Source organism: Acipenser ruthenus, chromosome 13 (genome assembly GCF_902713425.1).
Source record: "Acipenser ruthenus chromosome 13, fAciRut3.2 maternal haplotype, whole genome shotgun sequence".
In the NCBI taxonomy this organism is placed as follows: Eukaryota; Metazoa; Chordata; class Actinopteri; order Acipenseriformes; family Acipenseridae; genus Acipenser; species Acipenser ruthenus.
In genome coordinates this window covers 12,232,803-12,250,045 of record NC_081201.1, presented here as the reverse complement: position 1 = coordinate 12,250,045, position 17,243 = coordinate 12,232,803, and the positions used below count along the sequence as shown (strand labels likewise).

General features: G+C 40.5%; 1 protein-coding gene across 1 annotated transcript in view; it reads right to left on the bottom strand.

Annotated features, from left to right (window-relative positions):
- Nucleotides 1–432: 432 nt before the first annotated feature.
- LOC117418304 (ATP-sensitive inward rectifier potassium channel 12) overlaps nucleotides 433–17,243 on the bottom strand; it is a 47,099-nt gene continuing 30,288 nt past the window's right edge. The window contains exon 2 of the mRNA XM_034031223.2: nucleotides 433–5,799. Coding sequence (XP_033887114.1) covers nucleotides 4,380–5,666 — 1,287 coding nt within the window. The 5' untranslated portion in view covers nucleotides 5,667–5,799 and the 3' untranslated portion in view covers nucleotides 433–4,379. The remainder of the gene's footprint in view (nucleotides 5,800–17,243) is intronic.

Sequence of the window (17,243 nt, the reverse complement as noted above, 5' to 3'; positions counted from 1 at the left end):
CAAGGTCTTGATGCTGTTGTAATCCTCTTTGAGGTGCACCGAGTGAGCCAGGGTAAGAGACTGGTACTTGTTACCATTATGGAGCAGCACGGCTTTGAGGCTCCTGGATGAGCTGTCAATGAGGGAAAGTATAACGAGAACATGATGGGAGACTACATTTGGGGGCTGATTCGTGAAAGTGATTTACAGTATAATCATAAATCTCGAAAAACTACTCACTTCTAAATCTTTTGTAGTCATTTTTGTATTACTTTAGTATAAATACATGTTAATTTGGATTCATATGTTGTTTTTTTCTGACTTTATGTGAACAAAAAGACACAAATTCGCCCGTTTTCTCATTGGAAATAGGTAAATTTCAAAATATCACTGTCCTGGTCACAAAAGCAAAGTTTGTGGGGAATAATCGCCATTTTCTATACTTCTGAGGCATAAGCAATTAGGAAATAACACTTACTACCCAGGAACAAAAATTTTGTTACATAGTGTAATCAGTCATGTACACATACATCAGACAATTCAAAATGATGTTGGGGGTCCTAGAGTTTTCAATTTTAAAACTTAGAATTATTCAATTAAAAATAGACTGAAATGTCATTTCTTTTTATTTGTTCACCCCACCCTTACCTTTGTGTGGTGTTTGCAATCATCCTGAGCGGTTCTGGGTTGTGTTGCTCCTGTACTGAGTTAGTACTTTACCTGCTTCATCTTGCTTTGAGCTCACCTGGAGGATTCTAACGGCCTTGCACTGAATAGACTTCCTCATTCCAGTGAACCATGTGACTCCCTGTAACTCTGCTGGCCTAGCCTTTTGACACATACAGCAATTTTAATGCAATAGGAATCTGTATCCAGACAAGCTCACATACAGGTAAAGACAGATCTAGAGAAACATGATAACAACTAAATATTACATCAACAGGACCACTCAGAACGATTGCAAACATCATATTGGAGTCGAGTTACTCATAAAAATAACTCACTTCTGGAGGTACTTTGTGGTATCACAACAGTGCAATATTTGACCTGAAAGAATATTAAAGTAACTCCCAGCAGTGACTGCTATACATATATGAAGGAGAGGGTTGATAGCAAAGATCTAACCTTTAAAAAAGAGAGATCAAAGATATGAGAATTTGTACCCGCCCTAAATACAGAGAAGTGCAGAGAAGTCTCGCAGTTTCTTACACCGTTGTTATTTATATGCATGAACACTTCTTTAGGTGATCATGTTATTAAAGTACACAGAGCTAACAAAACAATCCCACGAATCTAACCTGTTGTGCTTCATAGGTCTCAAATGTGCAGTTTTGAAAGAAACACATGTATGTATAGTATGTATTTTTATCTTAAAACATAATATCTGGTACTAGGTTAAAGTCTCTGTTTGCAAGCCATGCTTTTAGTTAGGGATGCACATCGTTGATCCCCACACCTCAATGGCTTCTTTCCTCTAATTAACCAACCAGCTGGCATGCTTTTAACATGACTCAGAAGACACTGCTGTGGTAAAATGATCCAGGAAGTGCAAGTGTAACAGTTATCCTGAGAATAAGGCACAGAAACTGAGACCTTTCTTTAACCTAAAGTAGTACCAGATATCATGTTTCTTTCAAAGCTGCACATTCAAGGCCTATGTTGCTAATGGAAATGCAAACAGATAAGATGTATGCAGTGGTTTTGTGAGCTAAATCATTTTAATGATGAACAAGTTTGCATGAAACTACCTGAATCGTTTCCCTAGGACAGGCAAAATCCACTATATCAATATATCTCTTTATCATATGGAAAGAGTTGCAATTTCTCTTTTTACATAGAAATGTGGTCAATATTTATATATAATAATATAAGATTGTAACATCAAGACACTGTGTTCTGTGAGATACAACAAGGTAAAGCTTTTTGGGTTTTCTTATTTTACAAAATCAAAAAGGAAAATTCATATCAAATGGTAAATTCAAAATGTTAATCTCTATCTAAATAGCTTTCTTTATAATAAACAGTATTAAATAGCAAATGTAGTAAATGTATACTTATGTCAGTGGACCACGACTAGTATGTAAAGTCAAGTAAAGTCATGACAGAATGACCTTATGTTTGCTTTAGTCTAATAAAAGTAACATACATATGAACAGCAGAACGAGTTGCTTTTTCTGTTTTTTTTAAATAGCTTTGATATTAGAAGAAAACACATTTGCAACTGCATTCCTGTAGCTACTGCCTCAAAAACATACACTGCATTCTGTATTGCTTCACGTTACAATAGCATTGTACACAAAGGTTGATGATACAGTACACACTATGATGAAGTTATTTAATTCATTTTGTGGTTAATTTATTGCTTTTCAATAAGGCATTAGGGAGAAACAGGATCCATGGCAAATTAATACTGAACAGGGGTTAATAGTCTGAATTTTAGTTGTAAATGCAATTATAATATTGGTATGGTTCAAATAATTTTAAAGAGTTTTGTTTAACATAGATGTATTTCTGATATATGACAACTGATTATTATTTGGGGGTATTATTTGAATACATATTTGGAAGCACTAATAACCAAGGAAGTAAAAAAAAAACAAACAAAAAAAACATTTTATTACATCTAATTCACATAACGCATTTTTCCATTTTCCAGACTCTTCATATTGACTGGTGAAGTGGATTAATTTCCTGTGCAGCTGTTTTCTGAATCCTTCGGGAATATTAGCCTTATTAACCAATGTGAAAATATGTTATATATATATATAATTATGTGTAATCAGGATATGCACATTTCAGCATTACAAGAGCCAATCAAATCATGTGAAAGTTGCCAAAAGGTTTCTACATTTACAGCACTTTAAAAGTCAGAGTACAGTAACTGCAGCCATGTTTTGCCCTGTTTGGGGCTGTGCATATCCTGATTACCCATAATTCTGTAGATACTGCTTTCTTTTGCCTTAACTTGATTTACTTGACTTAATTACTTTCACTAATTGGATTACAGTTATGCTGCACCGATGAGCCCCAAACAGGACGAAACATGTTTGCAGTTACAGTGACTTTTGAAGCACTGTGAATGTAGGAGACTTTTGGTGACTTTCACATGATTTGATTGGCTCTTGTAATGTTGAAATTTGCATATCCTGATTACCGATAGTTATATAGCTACTGCTTTCTCTCGTCTGAACTCGAAAGCTACTTTTGTATATACTGTATATAATATAGTTTAACTGTTTTGTGCAAGTTGTAAAAATAAAAAAAGAGAAGGAAAGTTATAGCTAACTAATAAAACTTTTCTGACAATATGTCCTTCAACTGGATGCAGTTCAGAAGGTGCTGATTTTCAAGTTTCAATTTGATGAATTAGTGTATGTACGTTTTAAACTTTACTTATTTTACTTTACCACCAATTACTGTAATTCAACTGGAGGAACTAGAAAGTATTTGTTTCAATTGAGTACTAAGTTCACTGCTTCCCCTATATTCAGGAGGTCACCTGTGAATGCACACAGTTTATGACTATTTAACAGTATATGGTAGTAAAATGATGGATCTGTTCATGGCAATATTGCTTTCCTTTACTAGGATTGTGTCTTCTTTATTTAAATTACATTTCCTTAATATTCACCAGCTTCCATGTCATTTTAGAGGTGTAAAATAAATTCAGTTCTCAAAGGGTTAAGCCTGTTTGCCATGTCTGTTTTGTCAAGCTTTTTGTACCAGTAATTTTACATATTCTACAGTAAATTGTGCTTGCCAACATAGTAGTCACTCAGAGTGTGTGGCTTATTTGCTGTGCATTGTTGCAGTGTGAGTCCAAGGAAATTTGCATGCACCACAAATCTATAGCTCCTTTGTGTATATGCCCAAGTTTTCAAATGTGGATAACTACATTATCTCTTAATTGTGGCAATACTGCATTCACGCTGGTGTCCTAGGAGCTTAAAAAAGCAGGCAAAAAACATTGCAATTCCAATTGTTTAGTTACAACATATAACTTACCTAGGCAACCTATTTACAGATCAATGCTAAATAATCTCTTTAATTTCTATATTACATTTATTTGTATTATTTTATTTTAAGCTTTCAGCCATCTTACAAAAAAAAAAATTCAAGTTTTCATTAAGAAACAAGATAATTTTATGTCACCTGATTTCTTAGTCTCGGACATACTTCCAGGAAGCCATATTTATTTTTTGTTTTTCTTACCACAATATTTGGTAATTGTATTTTGTTTCAGTATTTCTGCTTACTCTTCTAGATTCACAAGAATCTTGCCCACTGATTTGTTATTACAGTAGTTAAGTTGTCCGATGGCACTTGCATTGTTCTGCATGTATTCATTAAAACAAACAAAACAAACCAAAAAAAGCTGACACAAGGTCAATGGTTAGGGGTCATATCTCTGATTCCCGCCTGTATGACTTCTGATCCAGTGCTATGGTGGCTTGTAGTCTATCAAATTCATGCCTACTGTCTGGACTCAAGTCATCCAGCACTCGGCTGTCCTCGTCATCTTCCTCGTCCCTGCTCATAAAAGCAAGTTCATTTTCATAACAGAAAGAGTTGGTACTAGGAACCAGGAATTTATTCTCAATCATGTCCTTGGCACTACAGCGTGGAGTTGAGGGCACCTCGTAGGTTTTGTGGAAGTGGAAATAGTCCACTTTGTATTGGTTTTTCTCCTCAAAGAGGACAGGTTCAAACCTGTGGCCCCAAAGAATCTCACTTGCCAGGTATGAGCTACGGGCTTGGGTTGTCATAGCGGTGGCTTCCACCATCCCTTCAAGTATAACCACAATTTCAAAATCTGCCGTTTCTAATTCCTGTTTGCTTATGCCATATAAAGGACTCTCCTCATCAATTTCGTGAATAATTGTTATTGGAGAAACCAAGAAGATACGGTCTAAACCTTTATCAAACCCAACGTTTATGTCAATTTGGTCAAGGGGTATGTATTCCCCTTCTTCTGTGATGCGTGGCTTAATCAACTGAGCCCTGACGTGGGCCTCAACAATGTGACTCCTCCTAAGGTTCCCGACTCGCCACATGAGACAAAGCTTCCCATCCCTCATCGCTATTACAGCATTATGACTGAAAAGTAAGGTTTGGGCTCTCTTCTTTGGCCGTGCCATCTTTGCCATGATTGCACCAATCATGAAAGAGTCGATAATACACCCAACGATGGATTGAAAGACCACCATGAAAACAGCAACAGGACATTCCTCAGTGACACAGCGAAACCCATATCCAATGGTGGTCTGAGTTTCAATGGAGAAAAGAAAAGCAGCTATGAAGCCATTGACTTGCAAAACACAAGGCTTGAAGTTGTCATCACCCGCAGGGTTGTCTAGATCTCCGTGGATGAGGGCGATCAGCCAAAAAGCAAATCCAAACAGCAGCCATGATATCAAAAAGGCAAGGGAGAAGACCAACAGCATGTACCGCCAGCGGATGTCCACACATGTTGTGAACATATCAGCCATGTATCTTTGAGACTTGTCATCCATGTTGGTGAACTGGACGTTGCACTGTCCATTTTTCTTCACAAACCTGTTCCTGCACTTCCTCCGGGTGTGAATTTTGCCGTTTCCAAAACCGTTTACTCCAGGCATGGTGGTCAGCCTTAGGCCGTCTTCTTCTGAAGATACAATGCTGTAAAGGTTTATTCTGCCAACACTCATCCCTGTCTAGTGCAAGAATCGTGGCCCTGGGTATGTCGTAGACCTGTGTCCCTACTTAATGTTCACAAAACATTCAGCATGAAGTCCAGGTTTTTCAGCTCTTTCAGTCGTCATATATAAATCCAGTTAGACCCTGTGGAAAGACAAGACAAAAATCAGCCCACAATACAGATTCAACACTTTGAATAACAACTACAGCCCTAATCAAGAAGCTGTATCTCATGAGTTATTTAAAGACACTTAAATACAGATTGATATTCTTTAAACTGTTCTTGACAGTTTTTGGCTTCTTTGATAACAGGCAAGAAATGTGTCATGAATATGTATTTATTTAAATTCACCAAACACTTTGTGAATAGATCCTCACATTTTTATTGAAGTCTTCCATCCCTAAGCAAGTGGTTAGCCATTTTCCAAGGTGCTCTGTTGATTGGGGAGGGAATGTTTAATAAAACCCTGTTAGACAATTTTTGAGTATTGCAGTATTCAAATGTTATCCCACTGACAGGCACAACTCAAGTTTGGTAGCAAAGTGGAGTTAGGAGTTTCCCCAAAATATTCTGCTTTTTTTTTACTTTACTAAGCTGTACTGAATCTTGTCACTAATGGAAGTAGGAAGTATAGTCCAATAAATATTATTGTACATACATTTTCATCTATGGCTATATTGAATTCACATCATCATAAAAAAACAAAGCTTCATCTACATCATCTGTCAGAAACTCGGAGGCAGCGCATATTGCATTGTATTATTCATGTCAATTGTGTTTGGCATTTATTTAAATTTACTGTAGTGTTGATATTAACATTTTATTAGCTTTGCATCCTGTATTTAGTGAGTCATAAAAAGGAAACTCAATTTAAGAGAGCCATTTAAAATAAAAGTTATACTGGTACAAAATGATATTAAATGATATAAAAATGAACATTCAGTCTGATATTAGGACCACATATTTAATGACAGAACATGCTGTGCAATAATACAAATTATACAGTACTTTTAATAAATAAAAAAAGCAATCTTGTTCATGTTGGTTAGTGTGTTATAAAACACGACCTGAAATATTACTGCACTCATGGACATTTTGCCTGTTTAACTTTGTGCCAGCAAACCTGAGCAAGGTGGAATTTCTATAATGGTACTGGTAAAAATGACCACTAGCATCAGTCACACCCTCAGATGCTAATACTGCACACATTATATAGAGAAAAGTCTGCAGAAACATCTTCATCATGTAACTCCCCAGCAACTCCTGCAGATGAAGTGTCACTGAATTAGCTTCAAGAATCATAGATGATTTACACAGTGCCAAATGACAGTGTTGAGCTCCTGGAGACAGTTTTGGCCCAGGATCTCGCCTTCTGGGGAACCGGAATGAGACACTGACACTGTCTGGAGTCAACCAAGGCTGGGAGATGGAACAGCTACCCCCCCCCCCCCCAGGTGTAGGCAAGCACTGTATTTAAGCAGTAGTTCAAATAATGATGGTAGCAAACGAAGATTGGATCATTCATTATTTTTATCCCATCTATTGGCCGAGAAGTATTCTGGGCCAATTATTATAACATGCAAACAGACCATATTTGAAACCTCCCATATTCTGTTACTTCAATAATTAGCAAACCACACAAAGTGTAGATTGTTTACTGAAAGTCTAATTGAAACAGACCTCTTTCGCAGGATACAGATTAATAAATGGTTGCTACCAAACAGTGTCCAAGCATATCACAACCCAGAGCCACAGATTTTAAATAAATGGTCAATTCAGATACATTGGGAGAGTTCTTTAAATAATTCATGACAGGCCACATGTGCAAAACAGGTGACACAACAGTTAACAGTATCTAATCAATTGGAAGTGCAAAGTTTATTTTTCGTGAGATGACGCAGTTGTTGAGTTCCTGAGCCCGAATGTGTTGGCAGTGTTCGGGAACAGTGGGTGTTATGAAAACAAATAAGTGACTTCTTATGAGAAGAAATAGACAACTTCACCCCAGAGCAGAATAGATGAGCAAACCAAAATCTGAAAGAGCTTTAAATGAGTAAGTGGTATAGTGGTTTTGTACTACAAAGTACATTTAATAAATTGCTTCTAAGGTAGAACAAAAATATGGTTCACTTAGTTCACCTGAGTGACAATGACCTCCAAGACCTGTGAAAGAGAGAGTGCAAAGGACAGGTAGAGAGAATACTATACTGTGTCTTCTTTTATATGGCTTCAGATACCTAGTAACTGGATTGTGACTATTACATTGCTCAACATAATGTTAACATACAAATAAACATACGCCAAGGGTCAGAGCCCCACTGCCAGCTAGCAACACCCCTCAGTGTAATTATAGCTGATCTAAATTAAGCTCTGCTATCATGAAAGGGAAGCTAAAGACTAATTCTAGACTCCTCTGTAGTGTAATTAAAACATGTACGGCTGGTTTTACAGACTCCAATTGGCTTAAGTAACAGCAGTATAGGATTAGTGCTAATCAGGGTTTGTGAAACTAGTCATTAAGCTTTTTAGTTTCACCGAGGCTGCAGGCTGATCTGATCCCAGAGGGGTTTAAATATCACTGTTGGTAAACTCAACTGGGTCACTAGTGAGTTTGGTACGGTTGAGAGAACTAAGCCGACAACATCATATTGTCAGTGTTCTATGGTCAGCACATAAAATGTTATTTACTTAAGGAACATGTTTTCAAATATTTACAAAACTAGAACCAAACATATGATTTGATTGACCTACAGCTATGGCCAAAAGGTTATGCATTACCCTAAAATTTTGCTTCATAAAGTTGAATGAAATGTTTTACTATTATGGCTTCCAGTAGACTTTTGCGAAGTCATTTTGTAGTTTCTTTGGTTACATGATGTTAAATTATGTTCACATACATATATATATATATATATATATATATATATATATATATATATATATATATATATATATATATATATATATTTTTTTTTAATGATATCTTTTTATATAGCGCCTTTCATAGTGGACCACCATCACAAAGTGCTTTACAGAGGTAGGCTGTGAACTGTGCATTATATGCAGAGTCACTTACAATAGGACACTGATTTAACACCTCATCCACAGGATGGAGCACAAGGAGGTTAAATGACTCAGTCATTGGCAGAGGTGGGATTTGAACCGGTGACCTTCTGGTTACAAGCCCTGGTTTTTATTTTGCGAGCCTCAAATAAAAACTGATTGATCAATTATTCACCCTGGAGCCTCAGAACAGATTTATATACAGGTGCATGCATCATTCATCTTTTCAGTTGCATTTGAAGGCTGCCACGGTTTCTAATAGTTTTTGCAATGCCTATATTATATTTGTATGTATAATAACACACACAGGCATGTTTTCAGTTCGATGTGAAGGTTTTTTTTGTTCTCAATGCATTGATACTGTTGACTATTACCAGTCAATATTTGATTAGGACATTAGCTGATGATTGCACGGCAACCCTTAGTCATGCATTCAGATGCTGATTGCACGGCAACCCTTAGTCATGCATTCAGATGCTGATTGCACGGCAACCCTTAGTCATGCATTCAGATGCTGATTGCACTGCAACCCCTAGTCATGCATTCAGATGCTGATTGCACTGCAACCCTTAGTCATGCATTCAGATGCTGATTGCACTGCAACCCTTAGTCATGCATTCAGATGCTGATTGCACGGCAACCCTTAGTCATGCATTCAGATGCTGATTGCACTGCAACCCCTAGTCATGCATTCAGATGCTGATTGCACGACAAACCTTAGTCATGCATTCAGTGCCACTTAAGCAAGTTGGTTTCTCTTTTGTAATCTTTTCTTCTTTTTAAAAAAGTAGGAGTTAATAAAACTGGAAATCTGGCCTTGAAGTCTAGTGTCATGTTGACTTGTTGATAACCAACTTCCATACAAAACCTCTGATGTTAAGTGACAACTTGTAGACCTAGTCGACCATATTTATCTCAACTACTCTTTCAAATTAGTATTCGTTCCACCCCTAGTAGCTACGGATCGGTTAATGGTTGACATGATGAATGTAGGAGTTACCTGCATCTACTTGTTACTGGGGATCACATTGGCCACTACCTGGTAATTTGCATTGCTTTACATTGCATTTGTAGCTTACATGCAATGGGGTTGGAAGCTTTAGACAACATGCACACATCTATTTAGATCGGTGCCAGAGGATAGCTTCTTCAAACTGAACAATCACTTCTTTTTGGGATTGTCTTTATGTTTGTTATTCCTGAGATCAATTGCATCACTGGGACAGTTTCCATGGAAAAAGAAAAATAAGTCTCACCTTTGTCTCACACTATTTTGGTAGAACGTTCGGGTTGTGTGTGCTTCCATGTAGTTTATATGGGAGGGTATATTTAAATGTTTGTGTCTGAGTTCCAATCTGGCCTTGCATGACCACTGATATCATGCAGCTTTCTTAAGAAAATGCTATGTACTATCCTTATATTATTTGCTAAACTTTTTGACTGCATATATAATAATAATAATAATAATAATAATAATAATAATAATAATAATTAGAACTGCCAGGCAGTTTTACGGCTTCCAAGCTCAGTACCAGTTGGAAATTTTGGCAAGCTGTAGCATTGCAACAGTGTGGTCCAGTGGTTAAAGAAAAGGGCTTGTAACCAGGAGGTCCCCGGTTCAAATCCCACCTCAGCCACTAACTCATTGTGTGACCCTGAGCAAGTCGCTTAACCTCCTTGTGCTCCGTCTTTCGGGTGAAATGTAATTGTAAGTGACTCTGCAGCTGATGCATAGTTCACACACCCTAGTCTCTGTAAGTCGCCTTGGATAAAGGCATCTGCTAGATATACAAAATAATAATAATAAAAGTGTCAGCAACAGATCAGTTTTATGGAGCAGTTTCAATTCAAACTACTGCATCAGTTCATTGTCTCACAATGCTTTATAACTTTAAACACCATAGTAACAATGACACTATCTACACACTGTAAGGAGGTATAAGCTCATTTTACATTTAACCTTAAGGAGAGGTCAAAGGTCACAATAAAGATAATTTTTGAATAGAGCATATATGGGTTCCTAAATGTGTTGTGTAGTAACCATAACCTGATGTGCACTGTAAGTAGTTATAAGCTAGTTTTACATTTGACCTTAGAGAGGTCAAAGGTCACATGCAAGGTGATTTTTTTGGATAGAGCATATGTAGGTTCCAATCTGTGTTCTATAGTAACCATTAACCTATATACACTCCGTAAGGAGTTACAAGCTGGTTTAACATTTTAACTTAAGGAGAGGTCAAAGGTCGCAAGCAAGGTTATTTTTGGATGGAGTGCATATGTGTTCCATAGTAACAAACTAGTTTTACATTTGACCGAAGATTTTGAAAGGTTTTTAAAGAAATGCGTCAGGTGGCCATACTGGTTTACGCACAAACACCATTTCTGAAAAAGTCAATTGTATTGACAGAGGGATGATGCTTGTCAACTTTGGAGTTAACTAAACTGTGTTCAACTGAAGCAGTTTTAAATTTAAGAACGAAACATAGGTCTGGCCGCCATCTGGTTTTACCAAAGAACACCATTTTGCCATATTTGAATTCCATTGTCCCCAGGATGATGCCTACCAAGTTAGGAGTTAGTTGATTAAATGTTTGCAAACAGAAGGAGTTTGATGTTTGGACACATTTTGGCTAATTTGGTGGCAGCCATTTTGATAGTAAAATTTATTGCAGCAACTTCTGCTTCACAAACTTGAAGCAGGTTTGGTTGCTGATGATGTATGCGAAGTTTCAGATCAATTTGTTCACCAGTTCCCAATCTTAGTTGATGCAGGAGCGCATTTTTTTGCAGCTGAAGTGTAATCTACACAGGATGATACCTGCCAAGTTTCATGCTGATTGGTTACACCACGTGTGAACAGGAGCAGTTTAAAGTTTTGGGAGGAAAAACGACAATAATAAAAATAAAAAAATTAAAAAATTAAAAATCTTTACAATAACAATAGGCTTCCCAAGCCAGCTTGGAAGCCTAATAATAATAATAATAATAAGAAGAAGAAGAAGAAGAAGAAGAAGAAGAAGAAGAAGAAGAAGAAGAAGAAGAAGAAGAAGAAGAAGAAATCCCTGAATCCCGCAGTGACAGTGCAAGGCCAGTAGAATGTGGTTATACAGTGGGTTATAATATTAATATTATATATATATATATATTTAGTTCTTGTTGTTATTTATGAACCAGTATATCGGTAGTCCTGTGCGTTGTGTCAACACCAATGCTCTGTGTCTGCCTATTTATTATTCAGTGACAACCCACACATGTAACACATCACCCTGTTACAGGCAACTTTTTTTAGCCTTTGGTTCCAGTTGGATTTGTAGCTGGACTTAGAGTCATGCATTGGGTCGGGTACCCGAGGGTACCCGGGTCGCAGTTTACGGTGCGGGTGTGGGTCTAAAAAATGTAATTTTCGGGTCAGACTCTGGTCTGAACTTGTATCACCAAAAACATTTTCTGTCCTTTTAGCGTACTCGTCTGTAACCCTTTCCCAAATAACGTACTAGAAGGTCAATGTATTTCCTGCACTAAAGCAGGAGGCAATCAGCTGAGCAGTGTTCTCAGTTTGTATTGCCGCTTGTTTGGTCCATCGCAAGATCCTTTTATCACATCTGCTTGGTGATATTAAAAATGTCTGTGGACGAGGTGAAACAAAAGATAGCGCAGGGTTTATATCATGTAGTGAATAACAATGCAAGAGGTAAATCAGAAGTGTGGAATTCTTTTGGAATCACAGCAAATGAAAATAATTATTTTTTTGTGCACGACAGCCACAAAATTGGTACATCTCTGCAAAAGCACAGGTGTAGCTCCCTTTCAGCTGGTGGCACAAAAGGAATAGACAGCTATTTTATAGTAAAGTAAGTACAGTAATCCATCGCAAATCCAAATGCGGTGGGACATGTAAAAAGGCAGATAAATGAATCCTGTTTTAAATACCATTATACACAGCTGTAACAATTACTATATTCACACAATTATTGTTTTGAGATTCAGATTTTATTAGGGAGTGCCCATAAATATCTTATTTAGAAAGATACAGGTTATTAATACTTGTGACGGAGTAGCCGTCTGCTGTGTGAGTGTGTGTATTTGCTGCTGAGTGACAGGCAGGAGATCGAGATGGTGGTTGAAGTTGATACGCCCCACAGGCCAACTGGATTTATTTACATATCAACACACTGAACAGCTCGGCGTGACACTACCAGCAATGGTTGCACATGGGGCACATGCAACACAGTGTACGAAAACTTTTTGGTAGTATCTACAATATCTGAACTAATATTCTCAGTTCAATACTAAACTAACGTTGTTGAAGAGATTGATCATGGCGGATAAACGGCTAGGGCGATGTGTGACAGGCGGATACGCAACAGATTACTGTAGAGATAGTTAAAATTTTACAATGTTAAAATATATCCAGTCCACTACAGAAAGCTACCATGCTGTACAGCCTATTGTATAAATTCAATCTGTGGAGAATGGTAGATATATCTGTGTGTGAATGTGAGAGCGTGAGAGAGTCAGTCGACGCAGGCAGTAGGTAAAGGACAAACACTTGCGGGTTTGGGTCGGGTCGCGGGTAAGAAGAGGGTGCTGCTGCTGGTTGCGGGTTCGGGGTGAGTCCTGTAGTAGCGGGTCCGGGTCGGAAGCGGGTCTTACAAATCGGACCAGCGCTTCAACCTATGTAGCTTTGATTTTTTCTTATTCTTACTGTGATTGGCTGCAAAGACAACAGGGCTAGCCAGAGACTGGATAATGTTTGTTGGGGGGTTGGTTTTTCTTGTGTACAATTTCCTAGTAACTGATGACATTGTATTCTGGGAGATGTAGTTGTTAGTGGAAGTTTTAGGGGAGACAGACAAGCTGTGCAACAAAATTGCTATGTGCTAAGTCTATCTCCACTTAATTTCCTTCTCTGTCTTCTAGTCCTGGTTTCTGTAATGCGCTTCAAGTATTGCTTAGGGTTAACTTTTTTTTTTTACAGTGAAATGGAAGGTAAAATCATAATCTAAGGCAAGCAGACAAATGTTTCAGCTTGTTTCTTTTTCAGTGTATTAAGAGCTATATATGGTGCTACTTGTACTGTGTATCGGTTAAAGCTATGTGATTTGGAAGCACTACAACCTTACCAAAAATACATGCATTTATATTATAAACTATGTGTGATCAAGTGGCTTGCAATGGTGATGTCACGGACCAGAAACAAACCAAAACAATTAATGGCGGTGGTGAAACTGCAGCGCTACGGTGCACAGTGATTTATTAAATAATAAACAAACAAAAGATTTAAACAAACAACAAAACAAAAAGGTGCGTTGGCCAAACAAACAAGTATCGTGCTGGTTTTTAGCCAGCACGTCTAGCAATTGTTTTGGTTTTGGTTTTAAATCTCTCACAGCCTTACATCTCTCCCCTGACACTCTCTGCCTTGCGCAGATAGCTGCAGGCTTTTATATTCTGGCCGAGGGGTTAACTAGCTATTAATTAATTATTACCCCTCGGCCATAGTGAGCACAAGTTTAGTAAGGATGTGCGACTGTCAGCTAGTTAAATAATCAGTAGCTGATCAGTCATGCATCCTCATGAGGTTTTTAAAGTATAAAACAATAACAAATATGCGGTGCTTCACCATAATATAAAACATAAATCATAATATAAATAAATAACAAACAAAGGGCCGCCACACATGCCCCCCCTTGTGCGCAGCACACATGGCCTTAAAAGGCTATCTCCCCCCTTAGTCCCCTAAGTCCCAGTTCACCGTCCCGGCCCAGGAACAGGGGCAGCAATGGACCAAAGGTGGGTCCTCCTCCCACCCCAACAGCTGTAGGGGCCAGGCTGACCGTACACAGGCCGGCTCCTCCAGCCAAAGCAATCTTGCGGCCGCCCATCGGCCTGTGGGGGTGGTCTCCTGACCTTCCCCCCTACTCTCTGCAGCCGGCAGCACCCTCTTATGGGGCTCCGGCCACCCAAATTCCCTGCAGCGAAACTGCTGCGGGGGGAGCTGGTCTCCTGACCTCCCCTCCCCTTCTTCATGGCCGGCAGCTTCTCAGAGCCGGCGGCGACCCCAGGCAAAGCAGAGCGGACCCTCGGGAGGCGACGGCAGCAGCGGACCCTCGGGAGGCGACGGCAGCAGCGGACCCTCGGGAGGCGACGGCAGCAGCGGACCCTCGGGAGGCGACGGCAGCACCGGACCCTCGGGAGGCGACGGCAGCAGCGGACCCTTGGGAGGCGACGGCAGCAGCGGACCCTCGGGGGGTGACGGCAGCAGTGGACCCTCGGGAGGCGACGGCAGCAGCGGACCCTTGGGAGGCGACGGCAGCAGCGGACCCTCGGGGGGTGACGGCAGCAGCGGACCCTCGGGAGGCGACGGCAGCACCGGACCCTCGGGAGGCGACGGCAGCAGCGGACCCTCGGGAGGCGACGGCAGCAGCGGACCCTCGGGAGGCGACGGCAGCAGCGGACCCTCGGGAGGCGACGGCAGCAGCGGACCCTCGGGAGGCGACGGCAGCAGTGGACCCTCGGGAGGCGACGGCAGCAGCGGACCCTTGGGAGGCGACGGCAGCAGCGGACCCTCGGGGGGTGACGGCAGCAGCGGACTCTTGGGAGGCGACGGCAGCAGCGGACCCTCAGGAGGCAACGGCAGCAGCGGACCCTAGGGGGGTGACGGCAGCAGCGGACTCTTGGGAGGCGACGGCAGCAGCGGACCCTCGGGAGGCGACGGCAGCAGCGGACCCTCGGGAGGCGACGGCAGCAGCGGACCCTTGGGAGGCGATGGCAGCAGCGGATCCTCGGGAGGCGACAGCAGCAGCGGACCCTCGGGAGGCGAACTCGGGAGGTGAGCCCCCGGCCATGGAGGCGGCAACAGCAGCTCCACTTCTCCCTCGTACCCTGCAACAGGTGGCTCCACAGGCGATGCGGAGCAGCAGGCAACCCAGGCGATGTGGAGCAGCAGGCAACCCCAGGCGATGCGGAGCACCAGGCAGCCCCAGGCAATGCAGAGCAGCAAGCAACCCCAGGCGATGCGGAGCAGCAGGCAACCCGAGGCGATGCATGGCAGGCATCCTTGGGCGGAGCGGGGCAGGCATCCTTGGGTGGAGCGAGGCAGGCATCCTTGGGTGGAGCGAGGCAGGGCAGGAGCAGTCCTTCCCATGACGGTGGAGGTGGAACCAGCAGGTATTCACCCTCTGCTGGTGGAGGTGGGAGATGCAAGCAGTCCTACACGACGGTGGAGACGGAACCAGCAGGTATTCACCCTCTGCTGGTGGAGGTGACCTCCTCTGACACTCTCCACCTTGCGCAGATAGCAGCAGGCTTTTATATTCTGGCTGAGGGGTTAACTAGCTATTAGTTAATTATTACCCCTTGGCCATAGTCTGCACGAGTTTAGTAAGGATGCGTGACTGTCAGCTAGTTAAATAATCAGTAGCTGCTGATCAGTCACGCATCCTCACAAGGGTTTTAAAATATAAAACAATAACAAATACACGGCGCTTCGCCGTAATATAAAACATAAATCATAATATAAATAAATAAAAATCAAAGGGGCGGGACAGTCCGCCACACTATGCCAGTATCGGTACATTCAGTTTTGTAAAAAATATTACATTTGGACCATTCCAGCTCAAGTGGATGAATCTTCAGGAGGTGTTTCTCCCCTTCGTACTTTATGTTTTTTCAGCATGATACAATCAGGTTTATGTGATTATTAGAAACCTTTTCAGTAATATTAATAACAAGTTTCTAATTATCAAGATACTTGTAGTGTAAGTGCATTATCCAGCATTTAATGTTAATGATATTTAAAGCTATCTGATTCATGGTTTCAGCAAATGTCTTAAGAGAATAAAAAAAATATTGTTAAAAAACTTTTAGGACATATCCTGTTCACCTGTTTTCTTTATTGTAATGGATTGTCCCATCCATTGTCCCATCCTAAGATTTGAATTATTTATTAAAAAGATGTACTCCTTGTAAAGGTAATTAAGAAATCAGTACAGTACCTGGACCTCGTCCAATACATCAATGTTTAAAATGTTTTTAAACTTTCATCTGATTAGTGCCTGATCAATAAAGCACTTTATTCCACACGGTACACAAGAGCTTGCCAGCAGTGTGTCAGCGCCCCTCCTTTTCATTTTTAACCTGTTGCATTAAGTTATTAAGATGCTGTGGCAAAGTGATTTGCAGTGTGCAGGTGCAGTGGTGATGTGGGGCTCAGTATAAACAGACACAAGACAGTTCACGGTAAAACAGCTCTTTATTTGGCTGGGTTGTGTGCCAGCAACATTTAAATAATAAGCATAAGCTCTACACAGCAATGCGTATCGCTCCGTGCAAAACAATGGATTCAGTCCCGAAATATAATACAAACACAAACACAACACGGTCACAAGTCCACAATGTTCATAGTGTACGTGGTGAAATACAGGTAATGTGCACAGTGCTGAAGTGAACTCCGGGTTTGGAAACTGGCCCCTTAGCAGCAGCTCCCAGATAGTTTAGCCGTCTAACAATGACAAATACAGTT